At 42.6% G+C, this 22,266-nt stretch overlaps 1 protein-coding gene across 7 annotated transcripts in view; it reads left to right on the top strand.

Annotated features, from left to right (window-relative positions):
• Positions 1–22,266, top strand: part of Rttn (rotatin) — a 133,067-nt gene that overhangs the window by 4,945 nt on the left and 105,856 nt on the right. For 5 of the 7 annotated variants that reach the window (XM_045135101.1, XM_045135102.1, XM_045135100.1 and 2 more), the window contains exons 5-11: positions 1,770–1,860; positions 3,239–3,353; positions 5,532–5,682; positions 10,688–10,853; positions 13,795–13,976; positions 16,446–16,561; positions 22,016–22,186. In XM_045135101.1, the coding sequence (XP_044991036.1) occupies positions 1,770–1,860; positions 3,239–3,353; positions 5,532–5,682; positions 10,688–10,853; positions 13,795–13,976; positions 16,446–16,561; positions 22,016–22,186 (992 nt within the window). The remainder of the gene's footprint in view (positions 1–1,769; positions 1,861–3,238; positions 3,354–5,531; positions 5,683–10,687; positions 10,854–13,794; positions 13,977–16,445; positions 16,562–22,015; positions 22,187–22,266) is intronic. The other 2 variants (XM_045135104.1, XM_045135103.1) reach the window with 2 other exon arrangements.

Here is a 22,266-nt window from a genome sequence, read left to right as displayed (position 1 = left end):
GTGTGCCTCGCACCATTCTGTGTGTGCGGATTCGTTTATTCCCCAGCTCCCAGCACGCACCTTCACTCAGTCACTCCAACAAGAGTCCAGGATGGTCCTGGCTCTTTGTTTTCGCTGTGTGCAGCATCCAGGGGACTAAAGGTGAAGGCAGTCTTCTTCTGAGCCACCTGGAATGTCCTCTGCAGGCCCGGGTGTGTCTGGTTTCTGCCCTCGGGTCACGTTTGCGGCGACCTCCCGACGTGCCGGGCACGGCCGCTTTCCGCCTCGTCTGTCTGCGTCCGTCCCGCTTGTGCTGTGACATATGCGCTCCCTCACTTGTCTCTCTCATCGCCAGCAATGGCTACGAACGTGACTCTGTCCCGGTGCCTGAAACTGAAACCCATGTATTGGGCACTCCGTGTGGACTCTGTGACAGATGAAAAATTCTCCCGGCTCCTCATGTTCCCCAGAGAACACTGAGACTGAGAAGAGCTACCCATTTTGTGCTTGGTGACTTAGGAAGTAGTTAAGGTGGCGTGCCTTAACGTTTTATTGCTTGTACAGTGGGGATGGAAAGGATGTGTCCAGAGAATGTCTGCTGGTGTCAGGTGGTGAAATGAACTCAGTGTGGAAGCTCTGTTATTAAGTGCACCTTTCCTACTGGAAATGTTGTCTGCGTATAATAATTCCATGTTCTTTTGGAGACATTTGGCAGAAATATTTGCACATCTGAAAGGGCTTATGTTATGCAAATGCTACTGTAATGTTTAGACACTTCATATTATATCATGTAGATATTATTGTTAATATTATTTATCATGCGGGTGCTATTTTTTATACGTTGCCACTTTGGTGCAATGTAAGACCTGCTATGAAGTAAGTGGAATGAGGGAAGTTTTAAAAAATTGGCTTGATTTTCAGATTTTTTTAGTCATCTTTGAGCACTGACATGTGGTCTCAAATTCCTGGTCTTTAAGTCACCTTCCTAGAGGTTTAAACTTTGAACACCAGATAAGATATTTTAACATGACTAGGTATATGTGTGATTATTTTCTATCATTTGTAATGTTTGAAAGTAAAGTTTGTCTTGTTTTAATCAAAAGTATTTTTATTTAAGAGAGACAGACAGGGAGAGAATTTCTGTACCAGGGCCTCTTGCCATTGCAAATGAACTCCACATGCATGAACCACTTTGTGCATCTGGCTTTATGTAGGTACTGAGGAATTGAACCCTGGGCTGGAAGGCTTTGCAAGCAAGTACCACTAACCACTGCCTGTATGAAGGTTTTTTACACAACCAGTTCTTTGTATACTAGATTTCCATTTTTTCTTTAACCTCAATGTATTATTGAAAACTCAACTGAATTTTCAACTGAATGTCATTTAGCATTGTTTTTCACCTAATGTTCTTCTTGTAATTGTTACTTTAGTGTATTCAGCTTAAATTATGAAACTAGGCATCTGTTGTCTCTCCTGAGAGGACAGATTTGCAGCTGCCTTGTGTGGAATATTTCTGGTTGCTGTGACCTTTACTTTGGGACTTTATTTATTTATTTTGGATTTTTCAGGGTAGGGTCTTTCTCTAGCCCAGGCTGACCTGGGATTCACTGTGTAGTCTCAGAGTAGCCTTGAACCCAAGACAGTCCTCCAACCTCTGCCTCTGGAGCACTCAGGTTAAAGGCGTGTGCCACCACGCCCAGCGGATTTAGAGATAAAGCCTCACTCTTAAGCTTGTAAATCCATCACCATTGGATTCATTGACATCTGAAGTTTGTTTTTTCCTTTCACAGTAACTCAGAACGTGAACTGGCTGAAGGTCTCTGTGTTTCCTTGGCTGCCTCTGACCACAACAGATAGACATGTTCTCTCCTCTAATGAGAGGTACAATCCTGACCTATTTCAGGTGTTTTGGTTGTTTATACCATTAAAGTCTGATTATTAGTACTGTATATTTTCATCTGGAATAGGTAAGTAGTATAAGAAGGATGGGTATATATAAAAGATTCTCATTACTTCAAAAAAGCAAGCCAGAAATTTCTTATATGGCTTTGATCAATCTTCATACATCCAGTTTCCATTCCTCCTTCTTCCCTCTTTCCATCCAGTTTTTTGGAGACAGAGTCTGTTGAGTAGTTCAGGGTGACCTTGTTATCCTGATCACCAAACTTAGCTCATATCCAGTTTTTTTTTTTTTGTTTGTTTGTTTTTGTTGTTTGTTTGAATCATATAGTCCTTCATGACATGTTATATCTTTGTTATTGACTTGAGTCCCTGGCCATTGCTTGTGCCCTTGATTAATAAAAATGGAAAAATTAAACATAAATGCGGATTTCTTTTGTTAGAATACATGTTAAAACTTGGACTCCATTAGGAGAACTTAGAATATTGAGAAGGTTGGGCAGTTATTTTGATCTAGGGTAATGGATCGTACTTTATTATTACCTTACCTTCAGGAATAGAAGGCTGACATGTCGGTGTTCAGAGAGTGTTTCATACCCAGGTTCATGTGGCACTCTTTCATTTACTTTCCCCGTAAGTGAGCAGCCTGCCTTTCGTGGGTGTGAACCTGGGAAACAAAAGCAGGGTGTCACAGTTAGGACGAGATGTGGATGCGTGTGTCACAGTGATTACTGTTGGTGGTGCCCTAGAGCACAAGTCAGTCTTGGGAAAAGTACTCAGCAGGTGGGTGCCGCGCACCGCAGTGGGCGGGGCCTGCTTTACCTGCCAGTTCTGAGTCAGGCCCACGGAGGGGATCGTGGTGCTTCTCGCGCCCCCTGTGGATGGCGGGCTGGCTCAGCCTACATTCGGGAGGGAGGTTTCCTGACGAGGGCAGTGGACAGCTGCTCTATTCTCAGGCCAAAGCTGAGGGGCTTCCACTGTGGGGATAAGAGCGAACCCTATCTTGATTCATCGAGAATAGTGAAGGTTGCAAAGAAATTTAACTCCCAGGCGTTATCTCTGTATTTAAACCACATTCTTTCTCTGAGTTCGAAGGTTTTATTGAATTCTGTGTCTTTCGACCTCACTTTGTAGCGTTATGAGGTCTGCAGAGGGTGGGGAACGTGATCTGCTCCTCTTCTTCGGGCCGCAAAGCCACAGGCAGTGGACAAAGGACCCTTAGAGGCTTCTTGACCGGGACAGGTCACTGGCAGGCTTTCCAAGGGGAAGTGTCTCAGCTGAGGGCCGGCGGGTTGTCAGCTGTCACTGTGCCAGCAGCTCACGCAGACACACAGTGAATGCTGTATGTGTTTGTTTTTAGCTCTTTGAGGAGTAGCAATCACACTTTGATCTGGAACACCTGTGAACTGTTGAAGGACGTTATCATGCAAGACTTTCCCGCTGAAATATTTCTTCAAAGGCCAAAAATCGTTCAGGTTACTATCTTCTCTAATTGTTTTAGATCTTGAAACAGAGCATTTTATTATTATTTTTATTAACTTATTTATTTGGGGGGGAAGAGAGAGAGAGGGGCAGATAGATATATAGAGAGAATGGGCTAGTCAGGGCCTTTCTAGCCCTGCAAATGAACTCCAGATGCATGTGCCACCTTGTGCATCTAGCTTTATGTGGGTCCTAGAGAATTGAACCTGGGTTCTTTAGCTTTGCAGGGAAGTGTGTCAGTTATAACAAATTTTACAAAGTAAGAATCCTTGGGAAGAAAATCTGTATTAATATATTTTAAGAATGAAGTGTTTGGAATATTTGAATAGTTACATTTCTTCCAGTGGTTAGTACTCTCATCTGAATTAACATTCAAGGGTAATGTGATAGAGAATACGTTTGCAAACTAAGGTTGGGCAACAGTATATTTGACCTGGAAGAATTGTGTCTGTTTTTGAGTATTTTGTATGTTTAAGGAATAATACTGGAGAAATATTTCAGCAGTGAGCAGTGTTCTGTGTAATAATATGATGTCTTTTTGCCTTTATTTCAGAAGGGGTACTGAACAGATTTTAGAAACAAGAAGCACTGACTGTTCTATTTAATGTTTTTCCTTCCCTTTCCCTTTCCTCGCCTCCTTCTCTCTTTTGCTCTCTTCTTACTTTTTAAAAATTATTTTGTTGATTAATTTGTTAGAGAGAGAGGAATGGAGAGAAAATGAATGAGTTGGGCATGCCATGGCCTCTAGCCATTGCAAACCAACTCCAGATGCATCTGGCTTTACCTGATATTGGGGAATCAAACCAAGGTCCTTAGGCCCCCTAGGCCACTGTCTTAAGTGCTGAGCCATCTCTCCAGTCCTCTTGTTGTTACTACTGTTATTATTTAAGACGAGGTCTTGCTATTTGCTGTTATTAGTCTTAAGCTCATGTCTCAAATGATCCTCCTGCTTTCGTCATATGCACAGCTGGTACTGCATTCGTCACTTGTTACCACTTTTTACTTACTTAAATTTTATTATCTTTTGATCTTTTTGAATTTTCATGTCATTTTTGTCAGTATCTATTTATCATCGTTTATCAAAACTGGCCAATATACTTTGTTTCCTTGTCTTAGGCCCACATTATTATTATTATTATTATTATTATTTTTTTTTTAATTTTTTTTTTTGGTTCATTTTTTATTTATTTATTTGAGAGCGACAGACATAGAGAGAAAGACAGATAGAGGGAGAGAGAGAGAATGGGCGCGTCAGGGCTTCCAGCCTCTGCAAACGAACTCCAGACGCGTGTGCCCCTTATGCATCTGGCTAACGTGGGACCTGGGGAACCGAGCCTCGAACCAGGGTCCTCAGGCTTCACAGGCAAGCGCTTAACCGCTAAGCCATCTCTCCAGCCCCCTATTATTATTTTTTGAGGTAGGGTCTCACTTTAGCTCAGGCTGACCCACAATTCACTATGTAGTCTCAGGGTGGCCTCGAACTCACGGGGATCCTCCTACCTCTTCCTCCTGAGTGCTGGGATTAAAGGCGTGTGCCACCACACTTGGCTAGGCCCACATTCTTTCTTTCTTTATTCATTTATTTAGTTTGGTGTTTTGAGGTATAGTCTCACTCTAGCTCCGGCTAATCTGGAATTCACTATGTAGTCTCAGGGTGGCCTTGAACTCATGGTGATCCTCCTACCTCTGCCTGCTGAGTGTTGGGATTGAAGGCATGGGCCACCATACCTAGCATTTACTTTTCTATTTTTTTAAGTATCACGATTTATTATTGATAGATACAAGTGTATAAAATCAGGGCATGACCATGACTTGATAAATTAAGTAGACTGTTTTAATATTGTAATATGAAGAACCAATTCAGATTTTCACCATTTTAACAAAATGTAGTTATGTAGCCTTGGCTGTCCTGGAACTTGCTTACTATGTCGACCATAGAGCTGGCATCAATCTTGTAATCCTCTTGCTTCTGTATGTCTGTGCCACCCTCTGTTTGTGCTCCCCCCCCCCCCGTGTGTCTTTCCCCCTATGTGTCTGTCTCCCCCATGTGTCTGTTCTTCCTGTGTGTCTGTCCCCTTGCCTTGAGATTATAAGATACACCCCTCCAAGCCTGGCCCTCCACGCAGCTGACACACAGTTCCCTGAACTGTTTCCGCTCTTCTTCATTTCAGAGCCTTCTGTCTCTGCTGAAACTGGCCCCTGAAGGAGATGGAAAGCATAGACTGGCGATGCAGGCCGTGTCCTGCTTACAGCAGCTGTGCACGTATTTAAGAAATAGACTTAATTTTTACCGGGACCCAAACTTTTTCTCTAATAAACAAGGTATTTGTTTTTATTCTATTCGTTAGCCACTGGTATTCTTTGCAGATTCTCCTAGACTGCCCATTGTATCTAATTTAAGGTTTTCTGGGTACATTTTCTCAACATATGAATAGAAATTAGCCAAGTGACAGAACCACCATGATCCCATACTTGGATTTTTATATGAAGGCAAATTGGGGTTACTAAGACAACAGGTGTTTTGATTTTTGGTGTGTGTGTGTATGTGAGTTCAAACTTGTGCCACAGCATGAGTGTGGCGGTCAGAAGAAACTTCTTTCACTTCATTTTGGGGCAGAGTCCCATTCTTGCTCACCGCTGTGTTCCCCAAGCTAGCTTGTCTGGGCTTCTGGGAACTCCTCTCCGCTTCCTGTCTCACTGCAGGCATCGGGGAGACAGAAGCCTGCTTCATCCATTGAGCCGTCTCCTTAACCCAAGAAAGACATTTTAATACAGATGTAAGCGTAAACATTAAGAGAAAGACACACTGAAGAAAAGAACAGTAGTATACTCCCAGGGAAGAGTGCTACATTCTCAAAAGAGATGCTTTAAGTGCCCTAAACACACACACACACACACACACACACACACACACACACACACACACGCGCGCGCGCGTGCGCCATTTTAGTGTCTTTTGAAGTCACATTGCTCAGAGGATTGAATAAAAGATTAAGTAAAAATGTTTTGGTTAGCCAGGCGTGGTGGTGCACGCCTTTAATCCCAGCACTTGGGAGGCAGAGGTAGGAGGATTGCCGTGAGTTCGAGGCCACTCTGAGACTCCATAGTGAATTCCAGGTCAACCTGGGCTAGAGTGAGACCTTACCTCGAAAAACCAAAAAAAAAGAAAAAAAAAAAAAGAAAAATGTTTTGGCATGCTTTTTTTATATAAAAAAATATTTTATCATTGTTTTTATTCTTTTCAGGTAGGGTTTCACTCTAGCCTAGGGTGACCTGGAATTCAGTATGTACTCTCAGAGTTGCTTCGAGCTCAGGGTGATCCTCCTACTTCTGCCTCCCAAGTGCTAGGACTGCATGCTTATTTATTTATTTAAAATTTATTTTTACTTATTTATTTGAGAGAGAGAGAGAAAAAAAAGGCAGAGAGAGGGAGGGAGAGAATAGGCATCCCAGGGCTTCCAGCCACACTGCAAATGAACTCCAGACGTATGCGTCCCCTTGTGCATCTGGCTAACGTGAGCCATCCTCCATCTCTGTATGCTTATGTTTATAAATAACTTTGCTTTAGTCAACGAGATTAGGTGGTGTGTGATGTGTGCGGTTTGGCTTTACAGTCTGATAAGACAAAGTAGGTCAAGAGGCCATATTTTAGCTGTAAACGTGGTTTAAAGGGGACTCTACTCCTTTGCAGGTAGTTTGGAAACTTGGTCAGAGACTGACTAAACCGGGTCTCGAGGGGCTCCTGTCTCTTCCCTGGTCTTTCCATCCTGCCTCCCTGTCCCCTTGAGACTTCCTCTTCCTCTTAAGGGTTAATGATGGCAGAAGTGCCATTCTCCAAAGCTTATTGATGGAAATTAGTTTTCATGCATTTTAGAAAAACATTTGCAAGTGTTTTCTCAGTGTTTGTCTTGAAAATACTGAGTGGTATCTCATTGAAATTATTTTCATACAATATGTGAGACAGTTATGTGATGGCAGACATTTCAGAGAGCAAGTGCCACCTAGTGGCGAACCTGAGCACCAGCCTAGCTTGGACAACTACAGTTAGTTTCTGTGTGTGTAGGCAGTATGTATGCATTGACGCTGAATATTGAACCTCAGCCACTCGTTGTCTTGCTTCATAGTCCCCGTATTATTGGGAACTTCAATGCTGATTGAATATTTATACCTCTTCAGGATTATAGATTGAGAGGACATGGGCTTTCTTCATTAGTATTTGTAACATAGAGCTTTGTGTAAATGACTGGTAACAGACATGTGACAAGAAGTCCCTGTGCTTCCGTAGGAAGAGTTATAATGCTGGCAGAAGTGGCCGCTGTCTCAGGAGACTGACCATATGTTAAGTCGGTACCTATGTGTCACCTGCTGTATGCCAGCTGTCGCTGACAGGCGAGAGTGGCACTGAGCAGTCTGGCTGCTTTCTGATGAGAAATGCTCCAGGGAAATGAAAGGGAGATGTGACCGTGTGTGGCCAGGGAGACAGCTTATGCCGGACTGGACAGTGCCCTCCAGCTGTAGGAAGAGCAGTCCCAGGGAGGGCAAAGGATGGAGGCACCAGGAAGGGTGATGGGCAATGCAAGCAAAGCCTGCATGAGCAGAGGGCAATAGTGGGCAGAGGGAATGAGGTGAGGCCGCACAGGTAATGAGGGGCATGGCAATCTTGCTGGGATGTCATATTTGCTTTGAGGAATAGTGAGAAACTCTAGGAAGATTGTTTTAAATTTATGGCTCAAGAGCTAGGGAGATGGCTCAGCAGTTAAAGGTGCTTGCTTGTAAAGCCTTCTGGCCCAGCTTCAGTTCTCTCATACCTATGAAAGCCAGATGCACAAAGTGGTGTATGCGCCTGGAGTTCATTTGCAGTGACGAGAAGCCCTGCCACACTCATTCTCTCTCTCTCTGCCAAATAAATATAATATATATATATGTATATATCTACAGATGATAGACCCACATTTAAATACATACATATATATATATATATATATATATATATATACTATAATATATAATATATATATATATATATACACATTTAAGGACATATACATATATATATTTGTATTATATATATATTATATATACACACATAAAATATGCCATGAACCAGGCGTGGTGGCACCCATCTTTAATCCCAGCACTCGGGAGGCAGAGGTAGGAGGACTGCCATGAGTTTGAGGCCACCCTGAGACTACACAGTGAATTCCAGGTCAGCCTGAGCTAGAATGAGAGCCTACCTTGAAAAACATATATATATATATATATATATATATATATATATATATATATATATATGCCACAAAATACAGTTATTGCCATTTTTCCAGTGTGTAGTATAGTGGCATTATGTTCACACTGTTGAACACGTCTCTGTCTCCAGATATTTTTCATTACCCTAAACAGAGACTCTATAACTGTTAAGCACTACCTCTCATTTTCCCTTTCTTCCAAACCTGTGTTAACCTCTAATGTATTTTCATTGTCAATTTGTCTATTTTAGGTGCATGTGAGATCATAGAATATTTGTAATTTTGTAGTATTTCACTTGTAACATTTGTAATATTTTTAAGTTTCATCTACATTGTAGCACCTGTTAGTATTTTATTCCTTTTTACTTATGTACAGTTTTTTATTCATTCATCTGCTGATGGATAACTGTTGCAGTCCGGTTCGCATTGCTGGTAGAAATCACCCAACCAAGAGCAGCTTGTGGGAAAAAGAGCTTTATTTTGGCTTATAGGCTCGAGGGCAAGCTCCACGACGGCAGGGGAAAACGACGGCATGAGCAGAGGGTGGACATCACCCCCTGGCCAGCATAAGGTGGAACACAGCAACAGGAGGGTGTGCCAAACACTGGCAAGGGGAAACTGGCTATAATACCCATAAGCCCACCCCCAACAGCTGGGGAGCTAGCATTCACAACACCTAAGTTTATGGGGGACACCTGAATCAAACCACCACAACATGTATGCTGCATCTACCTTTTGTTGATGTTTTGTGTGTGTGGTATATATACACGTGTATGTATGTATATGTGTTCGTGCCTGTGGATATGCATGTGCACACAGATGTGGATGCCAGAGGTTGATAACAGGTGTGTCCTTAAGCAGTCTGCGTGTTATAGTTTTAGACAGCGTCTCTCACTGAGCCTGGAGCTCACAGATTTGCCGAGACTAGCTGGCCAGTGAGGGCGGGCCCCTCCTGTGTCTTCGTCCCCAGCTCTGGGTGGGTTCCCAGCTGCACCACGCTTACATCGGTGCTGGGCTCTGAAGTCAGGCTCCCGGGCGTGCGTGGTGGCCGCTCAGCGGACCGAGCCGTCGAGCCAGCGCCCTTCGCCTCTGCTGAGCACTGCTGCTGCGGTGCACGCTGGCCCGCAAGTGTGCGCACGACTAGCTGTTTTCAGTTCTTCAGTCATATATACCTGCGATTGGAATTGGTGACAGTTTTTCCTTGGTTCGGGTTTTGGAGGACCTGCTGCACTGCTCTTCGTGGTAGCCACACCGTCTTACATTTCTACTCCCAGCGCATGAAGCTTCCAGCAGTAACGTTCTTCGTTAAGATTTACCCTGTCTCGTAGCCAGAGCCACTCTGAGAGCTGAAGCAGCTTCTCTTGGTGGTTTTACCTGCATTTCTAGCACTCATGGTGAAGGTCTGGATTGCTGGTGACTTCGCTTCCTAATTGTCACCTGTGCCCCTTCTTTATCTTTGGAGAACTGTCCCTTCATGCCCCGTACACCTTTTCTGCTGTGTTTCAGGAAACGATTTCTGTATTCTGAATCGTAAACCCTTACCTGAAATATGTTTGGCAGACATTTTTGTCTTTTCACTTTCTTGCAATATCCTTTGAAGTAGCACCATGTTTAATTTTGACGAACCCCATGTATTTATATTTTCTTAGGCTGCTGATGATTTTGGTCTCGTCGTCTTAAGAATCCATTCTAGAGCCAAGGTCATGAAGGTCATCACTTATTTTCTGGGAAGAGCACTGTGGTTTTCGTTCATGTTTAGAATGTTGGTCCAGTGGACACAGTGTCTGCGTGTGAGTTGAGGCAGGGGCTCAAGGAGGGCAGGCTGGAAGCAGGAGCTGGTGGTCCACCCAGCGCTGTCTCCCGTGAGAGCCGCCCTGGCCAGCGGCCCGCATACGCAGGCTGGAATGGGCTGTGTGAATGCTTGCAGAGCACCTTCACTTGACTGGGACTTTGCCCCGAGAGAAGCATCGCGACTGTCTTTTGTAATTACCATTATTATTATTGGAAGAATGGCACAGATAATCTACTTAGTCAGAAGTATGTCTCTGCTAAGGGATAATTCTATTTATTTATTTCTCCAGACACAATCTCCCAGAACTCTTCCTTGTCTTACTGCCATGAAGCGAGAGGTGCTCACCATTCCCAGAACCCGTCCCCAGGAAGCAGCAGCCCTCGGCCTTCTGTGGTTGGGCGCACAGGCCAGCGGCCCCGAGGAGATGGCCAGGACTGGGACGCAGTGTCCTCCAGGTGACTTCTTGCTACATCTGTGAGCAGGGAGAGTGTTGGCTGTCTCGTGTGTGTTTTCCTTCCAGAGGGAGGTAGTTATTCCACTCTGTCTCCATTTTTGAAACATTACCCTATAAATGGGCTGTATAGGCCATTGCCTCTCATACTGCTTTGATCAGGAGACTAAAATTAGGAGAAATAAATGCTACCTTGAAACTCAGCACTTGGTACATAAACATGTACTGTGTGTATGTGTGTGTGCTTATACGTGTGTGTGCATGTATGCATGAATGTTTGCGTGTCCCAAGTGTGTGTGTGTGCTTACATGAATGTGTGTGTCTACCAAATCAAAATGTTGAGAGTACATTACTCTGCTTTGATGTTCTGCAGTCAAACTAAATGTTATCTTCCTTTCTGTTTCCTTAACAAAGAAATGATTGTGGTCCAAGAAGATGTTTTTAATCAGCTATGAAGAGAATGTGATCTAGTTCGAAAAGTCAAAAAGCATGGCTTTAAATGATAGGTGCATTAAAAATACTTTATTTATTTGAAAAAAACAGAGGACAGGAAGAGAGAGAGGGAGAGAGAGAGAGAGAGAGAGAGAGAGAGAGAGAACAGCCTAGTGTCACTGCAAAGAAACTCCAGACACATGTGCCATTTTGTGCATTTTCTTTATGTGGGTACTAGGAAGTCAAATCTAGGTTCTCAGGCTTTGCAATCAAGAACATTTAATTGCTAAGTCATCTTCCCAGTCCAATAGGTGCACTTTTGTGGTTTGTTTGTTTGTTTGTTTATTTATTTATTTATTTTATTAACAACTTCCATGATTGTAAACAATATCCCATGGTAATGTCTTCCCTCCCCCCACTTTCCCCTTTGAAACTCCTCTCTCCATCATATCCCTTCATCCTCTCAATCAGTCTCTCTTTTATTTTGATGTCATGATCTTTTCCTCCTATTATGATATGATAGTCTTGTGTAGGTAGTGTCGGGCACTGTGAGGTCACGGATATCCAGGCCATTTTGTGTCTGGAGGAGCACGTTGTAAGGAGTCCTACCCTTATTTTGTAAGTCCAATTCTCCTTTAAATGCATAAGTACTTGGTGAAGACATGATTGGGGAATAAGGACTCTTTCAAAGGACACATTTCTTTGTGTGAATGCAGATGTTTTCATCTACCAAGTTTGCTTGAGGAGTGACATTTTGTTCGTGGATTAGCTTATCCTAGGTTGAAATATCGAGTCATGAAATTATTTTGTGTGTACGTGGTGTGTGGTATGCGCGTGTGTGTGTGCATGCGCGTGAGTTTGTGCTTGTATGTAAGTAGGTGGGTGTGTGTCTGCAGCTGTGCCCAGAAGCCAGGGAGGTAGGCACTGACTGAGGCGGGGTCTCTCGCTGGACATAGAGCTGGCTGCTTTGTCAGGGTTTGCTGGTGGGCTTTCCCTGGCGCCCTGTCTCTGCCTCCCGTGTGCTAGGACTATAGGTGGGCCATCACAGCCACCAGGACTTACGTGGGTGCTGGGGACCCAGTCTCTGGTACTCACGCTTGCGTGGCAAGTGTTTCGTTACCCCAGCCTGTGAGCTTTCTTTTTCTTCTTGTAGTGCCTACCTGCTTTCTTCTCTAGTCTACTCCTTGCTTACCAGAGTTCACTGCCGAGTAAACGTTTTCCTCACAGGGCCTCTCAGAGGTTGAGAGAAGCCTTAGGCACATCCATGTTTTGGGATCCTTGAGATATTGAAGTTGAAGAAAAGCAAAATAGGCAAAAAAATAAAATAAAATAAAATAAAATAAAAAACAAAAACAAAAAAACCCAACCAAAACAAAACCAAACTGGGGTGTTCTAAGTGTGATTCAGCTGTAGTTGTAGATGACATTAAAAGTACGATCTTTAGCCAGGGGAGGTGGTGCACGCCTTTAATTCCAGCACTCAGGAGGTAGAGGTAGGAGGATTGCTGTGAGTTCGAGGGCAGCCTGGAACTACAGTGTGAGTTTCAGGCCAGTTTCGGCTAGAGTGAGAGCCTACCTGGGAAATAACAGGAAAAAAAAAATAGTAAGACATTTGAGGACAGGAATTTTTTCTTTATTTATTTGAGAGAAAAAGAAATAGGTAGAGAGAGAGAGAGAGAGAGAGAGAGACAGACAGACAGACAGAGAAAGAGAATGGGCGTGCCTGGGCCTCCAGCTGCAGTAAGTGAACTGCAGAAGCCTGTGCTTCTTGTGCACCCGGCTTGCATGTGCCCTGGATAAGCGAGCCTGGGTCCTTGGCTTGTTGGGCAAGCGCCTTAGCCACTAACTCATCTCTCCAGCCCAAGTACAGATTTTTTTAATGAAAGAATCCAAGGAAAATGGGATTTTCCATTTTTTGACATCTTTTCGGAATCATATGATGGAATGTGTGGAATAAAGGAACTCAGATTCCATGCTCATTTTCTGGGAGCATTCTCCAGTTGCTAATGTTTGCTTACTTAGAACATTTGGTGAAGACCCCAGACACTAGGCAACTGTGTAAACTACGTTTAGCTTTATAATTTGATTCCACAAGAACATTGCTATAAATCTGTTTGCTTTCTTAGAAATATTTGGGTTATGACTTCTGTAGAAATGTTGACATTTTTCAAAATCTGCCATTTGAAAAGCAAGGTATAAATGTGTTTTTGGCTTGATGTAATTGTGTGTGTGTGTGTAATATGTAATTCTATGGTGCTGCAAATTCACCTATAGTCTCGTGAACATTGGGGAAGTGCTCTGCCATGGGACTGCATATGCGCTTCGCCCCTTCATGTGCAGCTTTCCGTATGGAGTTTAGTCAATGAAGGCGCCAGAGGTTTTGGGAGCGTCAGCGGTGAGAAGCACGAGACTGTGACGGGGTCAGGCCTGCAGTGTGCAAGGAGGCAGGTTGCAGTGGGTCTGCAGAGGGTCGTGTCCACATGCAAGGTCATCGCTCACTTGTTTACTCTGCAGTGGCAGCAGCGGTCATGCTCACAGGAACTCGGCGGCGTCTGTCCACTCCGCTCTGGACATGGCCCGGGTGGACTGGCCTGCGCTGGAGGCGGAGGACGTGCTGGCGCTGCAGATCCAGCAGCTGAGCCTCCCTCAGTTCTGCGTGGCCGTTCTCGAGGCTGCGGCTCCTCTGCTGCGAGCAGGTCAGTTGTGCTTGAAGTCCTGTTTGTTCACGGCCACTTGCATTCGTTTTGTGTTGTTCCAGGACTTTTCTTTGTTCATTCTGTGATAGTGCCTTTACCATCAGTCTTTACTAATCATTTGGAATACAAATCCCTGCAAACTTAACAAGGCCTTTGTTACTTAATGACGTGTGCATTCCATGTTACTCTTCCCACTAGAGTCCCCTTTTCAGTGTGGGGTATTTTTGGGGCACAGGCTTCCTCTGGATTTTGTTTGTGAACACTGACAATAAAATACTGGAAAAAGTTAGGGAAGATATACTGTATGAATAGGCCAGAATAGAAAAAACAAAACAAATCCCTTCTGCTTCTTCAGACACTGGCCATCTGCTCTGCAGTTCACCCTATGTTCTTCCCTGCAGGGTACAGGGAAGACCTCCAAGCTGGATTCTTACCTTCCCTTCAGGGTAATTTGGTTTTCTTTAATGAAAACACCACATACTGAGGGTTATGCTTTCCCTGAAATATGCTGGGTGTTCTGGTAGCCGCGGTGATAATAACCACAGTGACCGTGTGGCCAGTCTCCTCCAGAGTGCAGGAGTCCAGCGCACGGATTGCGTGCCCGTGTCCAGCCGTTACGAGACTATAGGTGACAGCGTGCGCGTTTCTTCCCGCACGTGTCTCTCCCCCGCCTTATCTTCCCAGAAATGTAGGTTGTCCGCAGGCCAGGAGTCAGACACAGGGACTGAGCGCCCTTGTGCTCAGCTGTTAGAGATTGGTTTTCAGTCCATTTGCTCCTGTAAACATCCTTCCTTCTTATGTTCTCTGTCCAGCAGTGGTACTTAATATTTCTCTCCTTACTATTATGATGGAAAAAACTGGGACTTAAAATGATTGGCAAAGTTACGTAATGTGGAGTCGCTAAGAGAAAGGAAGACTTGACCCAAAGCTCCAAACCCAGAGCTCCTGCTCTTTGGCAGCTTTCAAAGTAAATCAAGTCTTGGAGCCGTCGTGATTGTTGTCCGTGAAGTCTGTACATTTTCCCTGTTGCTAAACAATGCAAGACTTTTGCCCTTCTTAGCTTCACTGTCAAAGTGAAAAATATATCCTATGCTCATAGTTCTTTCAAAGTTGTGGTTCATTTATTTGCCTGCTTAGAAGCGATGGAGAAGAACATAGAATAAAGGTATGTATTTGGGAAGAAACATGGACTTTTATGCTGAGGACAACTGTGCCCTTCTCACCGAGGGCCACTGTGTCCGGGAGTCGGGACCATGTCCTCACTCCTGTGCTGACAATGAGAGACACGGGAAGAGCTGAGCTTCAGCATCCTGAGGTGTTCTGTTTATCTGCCTGGTGTACTGAGAACAATTTTAGACTTAATGATTTTCATTTAACCTTTCTTTAATTTGCTGTAAAAAGTCAGATTGATAATTATAAAGCTGTATCTTGGTACATAAAAATTTCTAAATGTTCTCTTGCCCTTTTGTAGTAAATTATTGCACCATTTGTAATTGTTCAGTATCGTGATAGATATCACAAGAGTTTGCTCCAGCTGTTCTAATGAAATAAAGTAGCTCCTTATGATTTAGTAGTTTGTTTTACTCTTACACATTAGAAATTAACCTTTAGAATGTGGGATGGGAAAGTCTTATTTGAAAGTTTACTTCATACAGAGTTATGGAAAGTGATATTCTTTGTTTTCTGTCTCTGTGGAGAAAGGACATTGTGCAGTTGCATTTTGGGGTGCTGTATTTTGTTTTTTTCAAGATGGTCTCCCTATGTAGTCCAGACTGGCCTACAACTTGTGAGGCAGCCTAGGCTGACATCTCACTTGCAAACTGGGCCTCAGCCTCTGGAGTTCTGGGATTACCTTTTTGCATCCCCCTGCCTGGCCAACACTTATTCTGGAATATTCTTGGATGGCATTTCCTTAGTAAACTGCATATATATCTTTCGTTGCTCTGTTACAACATTAGCTTCCTAGGCAATCCTGTTTGTGAGAGTGCCCTTCTATGGCAAAGCTTAAGGCTTCTTCCGAGAAACACATGATTAGAATGCATTCTATCACCTTACCTGTGTTGTGCTGCGTATATTTTATAACATGGTATCAGTCGTTTATCTCATTGCTCTGACAGAATACCTGACAAAAACCAGCGTAAGGCAGGAAGTAGGTGTTTTTTGCTCACGGTTGGGGGTGTGGCCCATCGCGGTGGTGAAGGCATGGCAGGCAGGGAAGTGAGGCTGTGGTCACATTTGCATCTTCAGGAAGGAGTAGATACAGTCTGGGACCCCGTCCATGGCATGGTGCTGGCCACAGCCTGGGTGGGTGGGTCCACCCAGCTCAACTCATCTCGTTTAGGAAGTCTCTCTTTTGCTTCTGTGTTGATTATAAATTGTATCAAGTTGACAAGGGATTGTAGTTCAACGGATTAGCTGAAAATTAAGTAACGTCCTTGTCCCTTACCTCTCTCTTATTTCTTCTCCTAGGCAGTAGAGAAATGATAATACGACTTCTGGAATTGCTTGCAGAGGATCTGATACTTATTGGAGAAGCAGTTTCAGCTGATATTTGGGATGACAGCAGCCTTTTTGCTATGGATATGGTGAGAATCAGTGTTTTCTTGACATGGGTAGTCATATGTTTTTAACCTAAGGTTCTTTAAAGTTGGTTTGATTGTCTCATAAGTCTTTGAAACTGTTTTTTTTCCCCTTCTGGCACAAGATATTCCTTGCTCATTTTGTACACACTCCTAGACAGGTCATTTCCCTGGAGAATCTGGTTACTTTAATAGAGGAAGTTATACCAAGATCAGTAACCGGCCACCTGGGGTGTTGACAGCTATTGTGATATCATTCCTTCCCTTATGTAACAGAACTAGGATATTGACTGTGAAAAGATGACGAGTTTGTATTGCTGTTTTTCTGATGTTAAATTTGTATTCTTATACTTTTGCTTATAGAAAGCATTAGTTCATACAAATAGCAAAATTATAGCTTATTAGCTTTAACAGTTGACATAAATAAAATAGTTTGAGGGTAGCAGTATTAATATCACAATGAAGAACTTATTGATTTTTTCGTTTCAAATTTTATATTTTTATAATTTGGTTCCATTCTGAAAAGTGGCTGTTACTTGTGGGACAGCCTCAGTTCTTTGAGGCTGTTTAAAATGTTACTGGTGAGGGCATTGATTCACGAGTGGAAACAGTTTTGTTCTCCTGGGATTGGCTGGCAATGACTAGAGACATTTTGAGCAGTCACCTGGATGCTTATATTGGCATCTAGTGTCTAGAAGTCACACAACTTCATATGGAGTATTTTACCTGAAAATGTCAGCAGTATTGAGATTGAGGAGCCGTCATCTTCAAGGACCCTCTAATTGGGTGACCCTTGCCCCTGACATGTAACTCCTCTGGGACCCTCTCCGAACTGCTCATGACTGATTATGACTGGTTGGGGCTGGAATCTTCTATTTTCCTCAGTGAGTGCTAAGAACTGTCCAGTTTAAATGCCAGTGGCTACTTTTGGCCTGCTTTAATGGAGTTCACAGCTGTAACTCAAATGTCTGTCTCAGCATGGACTGGATGGGACCTTGTCTAGGTTTCTGGAGTTCTTTCTTTCTGTACAGAGCTCTCAGTCTAGTCTTTGTCCCACAAGGGGTTGTCATCGTGGCCTCCACATCACCTTCACATAAGCCATCAAGACTGTCGGACTCCTTGGGCCTCTCTTGTCTGTTTGCTGTTTGGTGATTGTCTGCAGGCATCGCACGCAGACCTTCCTTTCCGGTGTTCCCTCCCCTCACACCTCTGACAGCGCCCATGCCCAGCGTCCTTCTGCTTTCCTTGTGCAGTGTTACTAGCTGTTTCTTAGGAAGAAGGAAAGGGTCAGTCTGTGTTACGACTGCACGGCCAGAAGCCAGAAGGCGATGTCTTAAATTATGTTACTTAGGCCACACACTTGCCTGGACGTCATCAGGGATGTAAATGCACCATTCTCTATAAGGTAAACTCTGCATCAGTCATAGAATAATCATCCTATGCATGGCAGATGCTTTGTTCTTTGTATTTCAGCTGGGAAGATAGTTATTGAAAGTTCAGCATTTTATATGTTTTAACACAGAGAAAGTATTTGGCTAGGTCATAGTTTGCATGAGTCGAGTAGTCTCAGGCATGTTATAACATTCTTTAAGAGATGTATACACTACTAGAGCAAGATTTTGTTTTCCTTTCTCTCTCGCTCCCTCTCTCATTTTAAATCTTTTAAAATTTTATTTATTTATTTATTTGAGAGCAACAGAGAGAGAGAGAGAGAGAGAGAGAGAGAGAGAGAGAGAGAGAAAGAGGCAGGGAGAAAGAGAGAAAGTGGCAGACAGAGAGAGAGAGAATGGGCGCGCCAGGGTCTCCAGCCACTGCAAACGAACTCTAGATGTGTGCGCCCCCTTGTGCATCTGGCTAACGTGAGTCCTGGGGAATCGAGCCTCGAACTGGGGTCCTTATGCTTCAGGGAAGCACTTAACGTCTAAGCCATCTCTCCAGACCTCTTTTCTTTTTCTTTTTGGTGGTGCAGGGGATGGAACTCAGGGCCTTTCAGATGCTGTGCACGCACTTTACCACGCCTCTCTCCATACGTAATTGGAAACCTTTTTTTTTTTTTCCGGTGTGTTTTTTTCAAGGTAGGGTCTCACTCTAGCCCAGGCTGACTTGGATTGGAACACACTATGTATTCTTAGGGTGGCCTCGAACTCACAGTGATTCTCCTACCTCTGCCTCCTGAGTACTGGGATTAAAGGTGTGTGCCACCACGCCTGGCTTTTTTTTTTTTTTTTTATGTCAATGTATTGTAAATTCTTTAGTCATTTTGTCATCTATTTTAAAATCATCATCCAAAAAGCTTGTTTCTCTGGAAGTACTTATATGTTATCTCTTTCATTAGTGTCAATTGGTAACAGCTAGTCTATCTTTTGTTCCTTTTCTTTTGCTTATCTTACTAAGGAAGTAGAATCATAATTTTGTAGTCATAAAAATATAAATTGCTTGTTGTTTTAGTTGTTTTAAAACTGTTGAGGATCAAATCCAGAGCTTTGTATATGTAGGTGAGGGCTTCACATGTCCAGCCCATGTACTGACTCGGGAAGTTGATAATTTTTTTTTTATTCTGTTATGACCTATGTTCACATTTAATTAAGCTTTGTTGTCGGCTGCTAGAAATCCTTATGAATAGAGAACAAAACATAAAAATGTGAGTAAGATATAGGTAATACAGATGTTTATGTAACTATGCAGCTAGTGTGTCAGTTTTCCATCACTATGATGAAATACTTGGCATAGTTAATTTATCCAGTCCCTAATTGGTTGGGTAGACCCAGTGACTTTGGGCTTCTGTAGGTGTGCTGTATAAGTGTAACACGAGGTGGGTGCTACCTGCTGGCTAGGAAGCAAGAAGAAAGAGGAGGAAGCCAGGGTGTCTTAGTCCCTATAAGTGAAAGTCTTAAGTGGCTAAGGACTTCCCCTATGCCCTGCTTCTTCAAGTTCCACAGCTCCTGCAGCAGCGTCACCATGGGCACCAAGCCTTCAACACATGGCCCTTTGAGGACGCTCAGATTCCAAACCATAGACGAGGTGTGCAGAAGCCTCAAGCTTATTTTATTATTTTTAATAATATGGGTTTTGAAAGGAGAAGTAAATTACATATTTTACAGTGGGTGCAATATATTTTCCAGCCCTTTAGTTTTTATAATAGTTGGTTTTCTTGGTTTTTGCCTTAGTCTTTAAAGTTATCACACTGTTTTGTAGCACTCTTAAAGATATTTTCACATATTAGAGATTTTCAGCAAGTGTTTTTCCCCCTTAGAAATGTGAGGAATGGTTCATCATGTGCTTCTTAAATTAACTTGAGGCTTCTTGGGCAGAGTGCTGTCTGTGAAAGTTAGTCATTCACTTTTTACGTTTGGCTGCTGGTTTTAAGTGTCAATGAATTATTTTTACTTTAAAGGTTAGATATATTTTACAAGTACCAATTGGTATATTAGAAATGCTAGGTCAGTGTCATAGCTCGAAATTACATCAGATTTTATTATTTAAGAAGAGTAAATGGTTCTTTGAGAAAATGCATGTTATTTGACTTTATATTAAAAAGGAAGAAAAGAAGTAAAATTTTTTTACTGTTCTTATTTTTGCTATCCTTAAGATGAAAGAAGTATTTTTGTTAAGTATTCCAGGAATAAAATAGTGTGTTATATATTCAGGAATTTAATACTTATAAAACTAAATTTTTGCTATTTCCAAATTGCCAGTCAAGCTTGCCATTCAGAAATTATTTTAGTTAATCATAGTAAAAAGAATTTATTCCCTAGTATAGAATATTTTTACTTCACTTAAAGCTAAGAGAAATAAGAGAAAGATATTTTCACCGTTTATTTTTTTTTTGTTGTTGTTCTAATAGAGACTTTATGATAAACACTTGGCTAGATTAGATAGACCTAGAACATGTCATTCTACTGCCCTTATAAAACCAAGCTGCATTGCCCTTGTACATTGGATAAGTTTGATTCCTGTTTTAAGGAATCTTGACTCATTTTAGATGATTTCAGACTCCTGGAACAGTTGTCTTTTAATTTTTGTTTTATTTCTTCTCTGTGTCCAAGCCTAACATCATAATGTCGTCGATAAGCTGTCTTCCCTCTCTCCTATGACTCCTAGCTTCTCAAGTCCCAACTGAACTGCTGTGAGCTGATGGTGCTCCTGGTTCGCATTTATTTTTTACGTGCTCTCCACGTACCATGTGGAGAGTGAGACCCGGGGCTGTCGTGTGGCGCCTCCATGCTACTCCGTTGAGGCTGTCCTGTTTCGAGCTAGTGTGCAGAGTATGCCAACATATGTGCGTTTAGGCCTAGATTGTGCTTGATGTTTTTCTTTATATTTTATGTGTACCTTTGAAACTACAAAGGCATAACATCTGCTTAAGTGGTAAGTTCTGTTGAAATTTGTGAGGGCAGAGTATTTTCCATTTGAAACAAGTCTATTACCTGAAATTTATTTATATAATTTGGTAATTAGTTTTTTAAAAAATATATTTTTATTTATTTGAGAGAGACAGAGAAAGAGGCACACAGGAAGACAGAGAGTGAGTATGGGTACACCAGGGTCTTCTGCCACTGTACATGAACTCCAGACACATGCGACACTCTGTGCATCTGGCTTTATGTGAGTACTGGGAAATTGAATCTGGCATGTCAGGCTTTATATGCAAATGACTTTAACCTGTAACCAATCTTTCCAGCCCTGGTGGCTTTGTCCTTTTAAAAAATGTTTGGTTTCTTTTTTTAAAAAAAAAAACGTTTTATTTATTTGTTTATTTGAAAGAAAGACAAAGAAAGAGAGAATGGGCACACCAAGGCCTCTGGCCACTGCAAACCAACTCCAGACGCAGGCACCACTCTGTGTGTCTGGCTTACGTGGGTACTGGGAAACCAAGCCTGGGTCCTTAGGCTTCACAGGCAAACACCTTAACCACTGAACCATTTCTCCAGCCCTAAATGCTTGGCTTCATTTCATTTGTTTAGTAACTTTTAGATCAACTTGAGGACATGTCTGTTGTACTGCTATGCTGTGCTGGCTGCTGTGCTGAGTGCACGCTAAGCCCAGTAACACTTGAGAAGTCTGCATGTTTGAATTGGAAAATTAAGCACTAGAAACTAGAACTAATTTATAGCTTATTAAGGTTTTATGTTTCTTTAGTGGTTTTGTTCATTATTGATTGGAATTTCTCATTAGATAATTGTAGCTTTTCCTTAAAATGTACATACATGTATAATTTTTATACTTTTTGCTATCTGATTTTAGTTTTTCTAGTCAAGAGAAGTTTTTGTTTCAATAAATATATGTATATATGTGTGTATGTGTATATTTGACGTTCTTTATTTCTTTCCCATATTCTAATCAAAAGAAGAAAACATTCAAGTGTAATGATAATATTTTAAACTATTCTCAATGGCATTTGCACATTTGCTCCTAAAATTGCTCATTTTGCTCAGTTTGCTGTTGTTTGCATGCTTACAGAAGGAGAAACTGCTGCTCGTGTTGGGGTCCCTTGGAGAGACCCTGTGTTACCGCAAGAGTAGCTTCAGCTCGGAGCAAGCAGAGGCGATGTTGGTGCACCACCGAACAGCCTTCGTCAGCGTTGCCCTGTTTGCAGTCCGTCTGCTGCAGACTCTGCTCCCTGTTGAAAAGGTAAGGCGGGGCCTGCCTCCTTGAGTGCTGTGAGCACAGGAGATGCTCGGTCAGAATGTCCCGACCACTTCGTGCTGCGA

The sequence above is a fragment of the Jaculus jaculus genome, chromosome 15 (assembly GCF_020740685.1).
Source record: "Jaculus jaculus isolate mJacJac1 chromosome 15, mJacJac1.mat.Y.cur, whole genome shotgun sequence".
NCBI classification, from domain to species: Eukaryota; Metazoa; Chordata; class Mammalia; order Rodentia; family Dipodidae; genus Jaculus; species Jaculus jaculus.
The sequence above is the reverse complement of the archived record's forward strand: the minus strand, read 5'-3'. Positions and strand labels throughout refer to the sequence as shown.